Raw genomic sequence first — 10,799 nt, 5'->3', positions numbered from 1 at the left:
TTAAGCAACAAAAAATTAATAATACATATATAAAATAGCCTCTCATGTGACTGGGGAAGTGATGAATTGTGGTCTGCAAGGGCTGTATTGTCCTTGAAGGGGGTATTTACCTTAAGGGATAGGGAAGATCTGTCAGTCTGGATGCTTTCAGAAGTCTCCAGAACCAGACAAACCAGAATGTTCTAACCAAGCGGATGCTGGATGATGATAATAACTGGAACATATTCTCTGCTGAGGGAAAAAGGTTCCCCCTTCTGTATGACAGGATACTTCTTGTTTTTACGCCTTCTGATACTTCTACTGCTGCCTCAAACAGATTGCAAGAAGATGTGTATCATGAACAATCCCCACCAGCTGAAATACCAATATTATCAACCAGGGGACCTTATTATTGGTGGGATCACTTCCCAGCTCTTCTCCTTTTCTGAGGGAGCAGATTTTACAACACATCCCACTCCATATTGGAAAGTTGTGCCTCTGTAAGAAGATGCTATTTTGCTTTCTATGACTGTTCTAGGATAATTCCAGACAGATGCTGCAAGATATGGTTTGCACAGCAAATAAACTATTTATGTTTCTAGTCTGGGACATGGTGGTGGTGTTTAGACTTTTTGGAGGAGAGGGTGAGTGGGAGAACATGTTGAGTTTGTTTCTTTTTTAAAAATATATATTTTTTTATTAAAATTTTGATACAAATCACATTAATAAACAAACATTAGAAATAATAAAATTGTGGCTTCCTACTGTTTGGCTGATGGCTACCTTTGTTATGTAATTGATTTCTCAGTTCAGGAAATTTATAGTGTTCATCTACAGTAAATGAACAGTCTTTTATTACTAAATACCCATTATTTAATCTATCACAACTGTCATTAGTAAGGTTCCCAGGTTTTCTCTCAGATTTCATCATTTTCCAATCCTTTCCAAAGCTTCAAATTGTCTTCTCTTTTAATAGTCTCATTAATTTATCAATTTTCATTAAATTGCCAGTCTTCAATATCATTCTTCTTGTGTTAGTGTTTCCAATATCTTTCCAATATCGAGCAGTTTGAAAAACAGGTCTAGTTTCATTGTTAGATTTGCTTCAATAATTTCTGTCACATCAAATAATTCTAGGAAGTAAGCTCATTTGTCCTAGTGTTTCTCCAGGTTCCTTCTCTATTTACTTCTTTTCAGGTAGCATGGGCAATTGGCCTGCACATTCCTATTAACTTTTGCTGTCCCAGAGAATCAAAATAGACAATAAGTTGTTGTAAATTAGATTGTTAGGATCTGGCTGGGAAAAAACTATAGACAAACGCATATTCAGCACTGCATTGCATAGAGTGATTTTATAAGTGGCATGGAGGTTGCTGTCATAGATCATTTTAAAGGGTTAGATATTCCATAGTTATTAGTCATGTTTATCTATCATGCAAATATGTTGTACTGGAGGCAATATGCCAGAATGGCTACAACTTCCATGCTTGTGGTGGAAGGGGCCAGACACATCTAGTTCTTCAGTGGCTAGTAATCTGGATCATCTATAACCATGTTTCACCCAGACAGGTAATCCAAAAGAAACACGGTACACAAGTGCACACAGCTATAATGTAATGCACAGTGGTTGTTGTTGTTGTTGTTGTTGTTGTTGTGTGCCTTCAAGTCATTTCTGACTCATGGTGACCCTTAAGGCCTGTTACAGGGTTTTCTTGGCAAGATTTGTTCAGAGGAGGTTTTCCTTTGTTTTCCTCTGAGGCTGAGTGAGATTTGCCCTAGGCTAACCGATGCATTTCCATGGCCAAGCTGGGATTCAAACCCTGTTTTCTAGTTATAGTACAATTCTCAAACCATTATACCATGTTGCTTATGCATATATGTAATATAGAGCCAGAGTGGTGTAGTGGTTTGAATACTGAACTATAATCCTTGCTCAGCCATGGAAATCCAATAGGTGACCTTGGACAAGTCACACTCTCTCGCTTGCAAAGGAAGGCAAAAGCAAAGCCCCTCTGAACAAATCTTGCCAAGAAATCTTGCCATGAAGATGAGATTCTTTAACTGTCTTATCCACCTCTTCAGCCAAATTTCCTGATGGTCTCTGAATAAGAGTGATTTTGGCATGGTTATTATAGACAGTATAACAGACTGTGAAGGAAATGTGTCTGCAACAACAGAAAAGAGTGAAAAGAAAAATGAGATAGAGCATAATTTCTTAAATATTATGTGTCTCTCACTTTAGTGTATTGCTGAAAAAATATCAGCATGTCCTCTCTTTGGCATTTGCTGTGAAAGAGATAAATGAAAACCACAAGATCTTACCCAATACCACTTTGGGGTTTCATGTCTATGACAGCCACTTTGATGCACAGATCACTTATGAAAACACCTTGAATCTTCTCTTTAATCAGAAGAGGCCTGTTCTCAACTACAATTGTGACTTGCAGAAGAACCCAATAGCTATCATTGGAGGCCTTGATTCTGAAACTTCCTTCCACATAGCCACCGTCTTGAGCCTCTACAAGATACCACAGGTAAGTTGAGGTTGATTTCTAGTTTCTCTAGATGCCTTTGTAAAAGTGTGTGCATGCCTAGAAATAGAGAGCCAGTGTGGTGAAGTGGTTTGAACACTGGGTTATGACTTTGGAGACTGGAGTTTGATTCCCTGCTCAGTCATGGAAACCCACCGAATGACTTTGGGCAAGTTGCATTACCTCAGCCTCAGAAGAAGGCAATGACAAACACACTTTTACCAAGAAAACCCCATGATAGGTTCACCTTAATGAAATCTCTATGAAAGTTGACCACAGAGTTCTTCTGGAGGATCTAGAGATTCCTAGAGAGATGTTTTCTCAGATAAAAATTATAGTGTTATTTTATTTGCGATTTCCCGACTTCCATGGAGGTCATGGACCCCTAACCCCAGCAGACGTGTAGGGCCTACTTTATATTTCTCAGACATTTTATGTATGTAAAAACATTCCCCTCCCCCCTTAGGTCATGTATTGCTTATACGCACCAGCCATGAATGATGTAACTCAGCGTTCCCTCTTATACCGTGTGGTCCCTGGCGAAGCACTTCAGTACACTGGAATTGTCAAGTTGCTCCTTCATTTTCAATGGAAGTGGGTTGGACTCATGGCCATGGATGATGATAAAGGAGAAAAGTTTGTGCAAACTTTGGGACACAAGTTTTCTCAGAATGATATCTGCGTTGCTTTCACTAAAAGGATGCCAACCCAGAGCAACATTATAGAAGTTATTAACTTTTATGATCCCTTCATGAATATAGCAATGATGGTAACGAAAGCAACAGTGAACGTATGTGTCATAAGTGCCGATCCTCATATGATATTAGATTTGCAAGTGGGGATCAATATGCTTGCATCAGAAGTTATGATTCCTTTAAACAAGGTGTGGGTTTTGACAGCTCACTGGGATTTTTCCGTGGAGCCATTTTTGCAATATTTGAATATACAGGTCTTCCATGGAGCCTTGTCCTTCGCAGTGCATTCCACTCAAGTACCTGGATTCCAACATTTCCTTCATGTTCAGAAGCCCCACTCTGATAGAGATGGTTTTATCAGGGACTTCTGGGAGCAAGCGTTTAACTGTTCATTCCCAAACAGTGACGTGACAGAGGTGGATGGAGGAATTTGCACCGGGAAGGAGAAGCTGGACAACCTTCCTGGGCCTTTATTTGAAATGAGTATGACCAGTCAAGGCTACAGCATCTACAATGCTGTCTATGCTATTGCACATGCTCTGCATGCCATGTGTTCATCAAGAACAAAACATGCTCCAATAGGAGAGACAGACCATCTGAAATCTTCTAAGCTGCAGCATTTTCAAGTAATTATTACATAGAAAATAAAATAGATCAATGGCATTAATAATAAAAACAGCGATGACCCTGCATCAGATACTTAGATAAGTATTCACGATTGCTACTTAGTGTATAGCCATGTTGCAGAATAAATGCAGTTTTACACCACTTTAACTGCCATGACTCTAGCAAGGCAGTTAAAGTGGTGTCAATTTGCATTATTTCTGCAGTGTAGTTGAATCCTATAAGGTTGTTTGCCATTTCCTTCTTTTAAAATATAGCATGCAGCATCTGATATTTCTTGGCAGTCTCCCATCCAAGCACCAACTAGGCATGCTCCTGCTTAGTTTCTAAGATTGGATGGGATCTGGCACCTTAAGGGTATTTATTAGACCCCTTTGTGAAGGGACCACAAGTCAAATATTACTATCTCCTTCCAACAGTTTTTAAAAACTTGGCTAAACTTATTTCATTCCAGCTTCATTCTTTCTTAGTAAGCATCTCATTTAACAATAGTGCTGGGGACACAGTGTCTTTTGACAAGAAAGGTGAATTGATAGCTGGATTTGATATCATCAACTGGGTTACTTTCTCCAATCAATCTTTCTCAAAAGTGAAAGTAGGAAGAATGGATCCTCAATCAACCTTGGCCAGACAGTTGTCCATTGATGAGAATATCATTACATGGCAAATCCAATTTAATCAGGTAAGAACAGACTGGATTCTTTAGTGTGCAGTACTCAATATTGTGCCCCCATAACCTGAATTAATTCTACTCAGCATAACTTTTTTATATTTAAGATGTGGGATAGAGGTGGAAAACCATTCCTTAGTTGCTTCTCAATGGGCCTGATCTTCCTGAACCCATTCAGCAATCCTAAACCTTTCCATATTCTGAAACCTACCTTATAGTAGCAGAGGGATAAGGTGGTATCAGAAAATGAAGGGTAAAGAGAGGGATAAATTTCTGTTTGGATGGGTTATCAGTGGAATATTTATTGGAAGATTGGAACCCACATATTACCAGACTAATGGCCAATTTTCTGGTGGAGGCAACAAGATTGTGGCTTAAATTTTAATAACGATCCTGAAGTTTTATTGTAAATGTATGACTGACAAAACTCAGTACATAAAATGCATATCTAACTTGAGCAATTAGATTCTAATTTATTCAGAAAAAAATGTAAACAGTAAAATCAATCTCAGTTGTGAACATAACATTCAATTACGTCTTTGCTCCTGCTTCTCATTCATGATTTTGTCAAAAACATCCTTGCTGGCTGCAGTCTGTAGATCTGCCTGTGAATTCTGGCAACTCCTAGATTTTGTCTTGATTGACAAAAGGAAATTGATTGCAGATTAACAAAAACAGCTTTGTCACACACCCCTGAAATTCCATCTTGCACTCCCTGGGGTTATGGGCATCCCAGATTGGGAAGATTTTTGTGTAATTGAAAACATTCATCTCTTTTCGTTGACTATATAAAAAAAGAATATCAATGTTTCATCTCCTTTTTGCTTAAACAGACCGTGCCCATTGCCTTGTGTAATGACCCCTGCCAGCCAGGCTACAGCAGGATGAAAAAGGAAGGCGAGCCGTTTTGCTGCTACAAATGTATTCCATGTTCAGAAGGCAAAATTTCAGATGTGAAGGGTAAGAGAGGTTATATTATAAAATGTATTAAGACTCCTCATGCAGAACTTAAAGAGTTACTTTGAAGAAGAATGAATATAATAACATGCTGAAGTCATCCCTAACTGAGCAGTGGAAGGTTGGTTTTCTGGGACCCAAGTAGCACTCATAGCTCTGAGATTGCATAGTTATACATCAGTGACATAGGCAGCCATCCTACATTGGGGTTCTGGAGCATTTTCAAATGAGAGTTACATATTAATTGTGTTATACAGCCCTGGTGCTGAATGGCTGCATGGCACAACTGAACAAAGATACCAAATGGGCAGCTGTATGCACAACCAAATATGCATAAACATACACTCGACATTGGAAAAAAGCATGCATATTGCTTCTGGAGGGGAACCTACAGACATATAAGACACTAAGGAGTACCATATTGGGTAGTTTGAGTTTTGGGCTAGAAATCTGGGACAGCAGGGTTTGAATCCCTGCTCAGCCGTGGAAATCCACAGAGTGACCTTGACAAGTCGCACTCTCTCAGCTTCAAGGGAAGGTAGTGGTAACCCCCCTTGAAATAATCTCCCCCCCAAAACCCTGATACGGTCACCACCATAAGCCAATAATGACCTGAAGGCACATAACAACAAGAGGCTGCTAAGAGGATTCCATCCATTCAAGTCATTTCCGACTTATGGCAACCCTACATTGAACTTATCATGGGGCTTTTCTGGGGCTGAGAGTATGTGGCTCATCCAAGGTCACTCAGTGGGTTTTCATGGCTGAATGGGAATTTGAATTCTGATTTTCAGAGTCATTGTCCAGTGCCTGAACCACTAAGATCTAAAGACACACAATAAGTACAAGACACTAACAGGATTCCATTCCTAATGTATTCTTTTATAGAGAAAAATAATAATGTGTTTCTGGAAATCTTCCACTATCAGGCATCAGATGTGTTACATAAAAAAATGCTTGGGTATACAAAATTTAAAATGTTATGAAAGGGCACATGAAATTCCTGCATGATTCCATGCCATCTACCTGGAGAGTAGTTTCTCTTCCAAGAAACATACATACATATATTTAATGCAATTTTCAACAATCCAGCATTAATCACACAGTGGAGTAATTTATGAATTGGAACACAGTTATCCTCTAGATTACACAGTTCTCTGAATTTTGTGATGCTGTTCACTACTTGTTTTTTTAAAAAGCCTAAGTAAATATTATGTTAAAGAGAAAAAGAATATGAAAATTTGTGCATTTCAAAGGAATATTTGCTGCATATGATATTTTAGCGGAAATTGGGTATGAAAAGGAATGTGAATTTTTGTGAAAAAATGATTCAGAGACTGAATTGAGATGGCTATATCCCAGGATCTTAATTTTATTTATCTGAGTTTTGGGGTGGATATATGTTTTGTTAATTTATTAAGAAGCTACAATCAATTTGAAGAAGATGCACCAATAGTCTCCCTTATATCAAATATTAACACCAAGGTTTGCTTTTCAGAATTTATGTTCTTTTTAAAATATTTTCAAATAGTGGATAGTTGAATCTATGGATAAAGAATCCGTGGATATAAAGGTCGACTGTAATTAGTCTGGCTCTGTTAATGTCTTAGTATTGCTAGTTTTCACATTGCTTATTTCTTTTAGTTGCACATTGTGATTAAATTTTATTATTTTTTGTCAATGTTTTTCTCATTTTGCATTTGTATTACATTTGTATACCTTTTGTTATGTTTATACTATACCATATCTTGATTTCTCATTCACATTACAATTTTATATTCTGACAACTGAACATGTAGGAAAGCCAACCACTTTTGGGTAGAAATGAAAATGTAAATATTTTAATTAACTAATTACTAAAATGATTCCATAAAAATGATGACCTGAAAGTAGATTGATGCATCCATACCTACGTTTGAACAGATTAGTTGCAGAGCTATAAATTGCTATAGCAACATGCAACCTATAGTACTGAAATCTATATTGCAATAGACCATATGATAGTATATCTGAGAAACTGAAATATTGTTTTTTTTTCTGATTCCTTTTTTAATTTCAAAGATAAAAATGACTGTTTCAAATGCCCAGAAGATCAGTATCCAAACAGGAGGAGAAATGAGTGCCTATCCAAAGACATGAATTTTCTGTCCTACGATGAACCATTGGGCATCGTTTTGGCCATTCTAGCTCTGTCACTTTCTGTGTTCACAGTTTTTGTTTTGGGAATTTTCATTAAGCATCGGAAGACTGCCGTTGTCAAAGCCAACAACCAGAACTTAACTTTTTCTCTGCTCATTTCCCTTTTCCTCTGTTTTCTCTGCTCCTTTTTGTTCATTGGTCATCCTGATTTAATCACTTGCCAACTACAACAAACTGCTTTTGGGATCATTTTCTCTGTGGCTGTTTCATCTGTTTTGGCAAAAACCCTCACAGTTGTTCTGGCTTTCATGATCACTAAGCCAGGATCCAAGCTGAGGAAATGGGTGGGTAAAAAGTTTGCAGCCTCTGTTGTTCTTTGTTGTTCATTTATTCAAATAATAATTTGCATGATATGGTTATGCACCAGTCCTCCTTTCCCAAGCTTTGAGATGCACACTTTGCCCAAAGAAATAGTAGTACGATGCAACGAAGGATCAGCCAACATGTTCTACTTAATCCTTGCTTACATGGGATTGCTGGCTCTTGTCAGCTTTATTGTAGCCTTTTTTGCTCGGAAACTCCCAGATACTTTTAATGAAGCCAAATTTATCACTTTCAGCATGTTGGTGTTTTGCAGTGTTTGGGTGTCATTTATTCCAACTTATCTAAGCACCAAAGGAAAGTACATGGTGGCTGTGGAGATCTTCTCCATCCTGACCTCCAGTGCTAGTATACTGGGTTTTATATTTGCGCCTAAATGCTATATAATTGTTCTGAGACCTCAACTGAACAGTAAGGACCAGCTAAAAAGGAGAAATAAGTAAAACAAGTGTCTGTGCTAAAAATAGGCACCGTACTGCATACAATATTGCAGAACATTTTTTAAAAGTTCGTCTGGAGATATTCTGAATATATGATATTTTCCATGATTCAAAGATGGAGTATTTGAAGATGGTTTTCCCACCACCACCAAATCCTGTTCTTTAAATAAAGATGCTTTGCTTTTCTGACATTTGGCTCAATTATTTGGTTAATGTAGAATGCTTAGTCCGTTGCTTTAGCAGTTTTGAATTCACATGAATATTTCTCCTGTACAGGTATTTCAAAACTGCTTCTTTTAAAGAATAAATTACATAAGATTCATGTGAATTCAGATTTTAAAGAATTAGGATTTAAAGAATAAAATACCTTAGAATGTTGTATGGCATATAGAGCTGTTTCCTTTTGACTAGCTACCCATCCAATTCTAGTTTGTAAATTTCATTTGAAAATCTGAACCCCAGCACTTGTAAAATCTCATCATGAACTTAGGTGTCATAAAGCCCAGCGTGAGAAGCTGTATCCTCCAGGACCAGTCATATAACACCTATTTTACAAGATCTACATTGGCTGCCCATTCGCTTCCGAGTGCAATACAAGGTGTTGGTTATCACCTATAAAGCCCTAAATGGCTTGGGCCCAGGGTACTTGGAGGACCGCCTCTCCCCATACAGTCCGCCCGGCACTCTCAGGTCGGGTGGGAAGAATCTGTTAAGAGTTCCTAAGTCGAGATACATCTCATTTTCTCAAAGGGCATTTTCCATCTCAGCCCCACAGATTTGGAACTCTCTGCCCGACAAGCTCCGCTCGGTCACCTCTATAGACTTGTTTAGGAAAAATTTGAAGACCTATCTTTTCCGACAAGCTTTCCCCCATGTTCCTTAATTATACCATCCTTCCTCCCCTTGTTGCACATTGGTTCGATCCAGCTGTTGTTTGTATTGGTTTTTTTTTAATGGTTTTATGATGTAATGTTTTAGGTTGTATTCTGAAATTTTAATTGGTGCGGGAAGAATGTTGGATGTTACTGGGGATATATGTTGTTATTTCACTGTATTATTTTTGTATGTTGTGAACCACTATGATCTACCCAGGAATTGCGGTATACAAATAAAATTTTATTATTATTATTTTACTATTATATTATATTATACAGATGAAGACTTTTCTAGTCTTTCAGTATTATCTCACAGTGAGATAATTATGGCATTGCAGAAATCAGTGGATCCTTGACATTGAGATATGCCAGAGAGTCGTATATAAACTTCAGGGAAGAGTCAGACAGCAGAGAAATAGGAACAGCAACCTCTAAAAATCCTTATTGTGAAGACTGACATGGATTAAGGGAATGGTTTTGACCCTTGCAAGATTGATGGAGATGACTAGGAGGTAGATTAACTGAGCATGAAAAAGGTATACTGAAAGTTGTGTCAGGCCTCCCTGTGTCAAGGCTGAGGCTAGGAAACATTTAACCCTCTGAAGCATTTAGGAGATCTTACAGTGATTTGGAAAAGTCATATTAACAAGGGAGTTTCCCCCCCACTACTTGGATTCTTTAAAATTAAGTTGCAATGAAGCCTATGTTTTGCAGGCCGAATTTCTAATAGAAAATTTAATCTAGTTACATATTACAATGTACAAATGAGTTAGAAATTAACTCATAATGGTCCAAAACACACTGCAGAAATAATCCAATTTGAGACCGCTTTAACTGTCCTGGCTCAGTGCTAGGGAATTCTGGGAACTGTAGTTATTGTGGCACCAGAGCTCTTTGACAGAGAAGGCTAAATGTCTCATAAAACTACAGTTTCCACAATTGCCTAGCATTGAGCCAGGGCACATAAAGCGGTCTCAAACTGAATTATTTCTGCAGTGTGTTTTGGACCAAATACAAAATTATCATATCAGTGACTCCATAGTGAATTAGATGCAATAGGATCCCACATTCTCCACTCCAATCCAACCACTCTTGCCTAACAAGCTGTAGAATAGATTCCTTGCCTAGAAGATACCAATTTTTTTAATGTGTTGCCATCCAGACATAATGAATCATTTGAACTCCCCATTAATCCTGACCATAAGCCTTCCTACTGAAACTGATGGGGCTCAACAGATGCCGCTCCTTTTCTAGCAGGATCGGGGCCGCAGCAACCACACACTGTGGCCCTGATCTGGCCTCTTGAGGGTGCAAACAGTAACTGAAAAAGTGGCTCTTTTTTGCACCCTCAAATGGGTGCCATAGCCACGGGGGTGTGGCTATATGGCACTCCTTCAGTGTTGCATTGTATGGATGCAGTGCTGGAGGAGTGCCATGAATCAGCCAACACCCTGCATATTTCATAGTGACCATCAGATCTTCTTTGCTGATGTTTTCCCATCCCAAAA

General features: G+C 38.3%; 1 protein-coding gene across 1 annotated transcript; it reads left to right on the top strand.

Annotated features, from left to right (window-relative positions):
- Nucleotides 1-1,531: 1,531 nt before the first annotated feature.
- Nucleotides 1,532-8,419, top strand: LOC121933869 (vomeronasal type-2 receptor 26-like). Its single transcript, XM_042473859.1, has 5 exons — nucleotides 1,532-1,548; nucleotides 2,222-2,513; nucleotides 4,284-4,511; nucleotides 5,333-5,459; nucleotides 7,518-8,419. Exons 1-5 carry the CDS (start codon nucleotides 1,532-1,534, stop codon nucleotides 8,417-8,419), a joined length of 1,566 nt encoding a protein of 521 aa, XP_042329793.1.
- The last annotated feature ends 2,380 nt before the right edge of the window (nucleotides 8,420-10,799 follow it).

Source organism: Sceloporus undulatus, chromosome 6 (genome assembly GCF_019175285.1).
Source record: "Sceloporus undulatus isolate JIND9_A2432 ecotype Alabama chromosome 6, SceUnd_v1.1, whole genome shotgun sequence".
In the NCBI taxonomy this organism is placed as follows: Eukaryota; Metazoa; Chordata; class Lepidosauria; order Squamata; family Phrynosomatidae; genus Sceloporus; species Sceloporus undulatus.
This window is presented reverse-complemented; position numbering and strand designations above follow the sequence as displayed.

Coding starts and splice junctions, on each gene's coding strand:
- LOC121933869 (XM_042473859.1), top strand. Junction 2,514..4,283: donor GCCTCTACAAGATACCACAG/GTAAGTTGAGGT, acceptor ATTTCATTCCAG/CTTCATTCTTTCTTAGTAAG. Junction 4,512..5,332: donor GGCAAATCCAATTTAATCAG/GTAAGAACAGAC, acceptor TTGCTTAAACAG/ACCGTGCCCATTGCCTTGTG.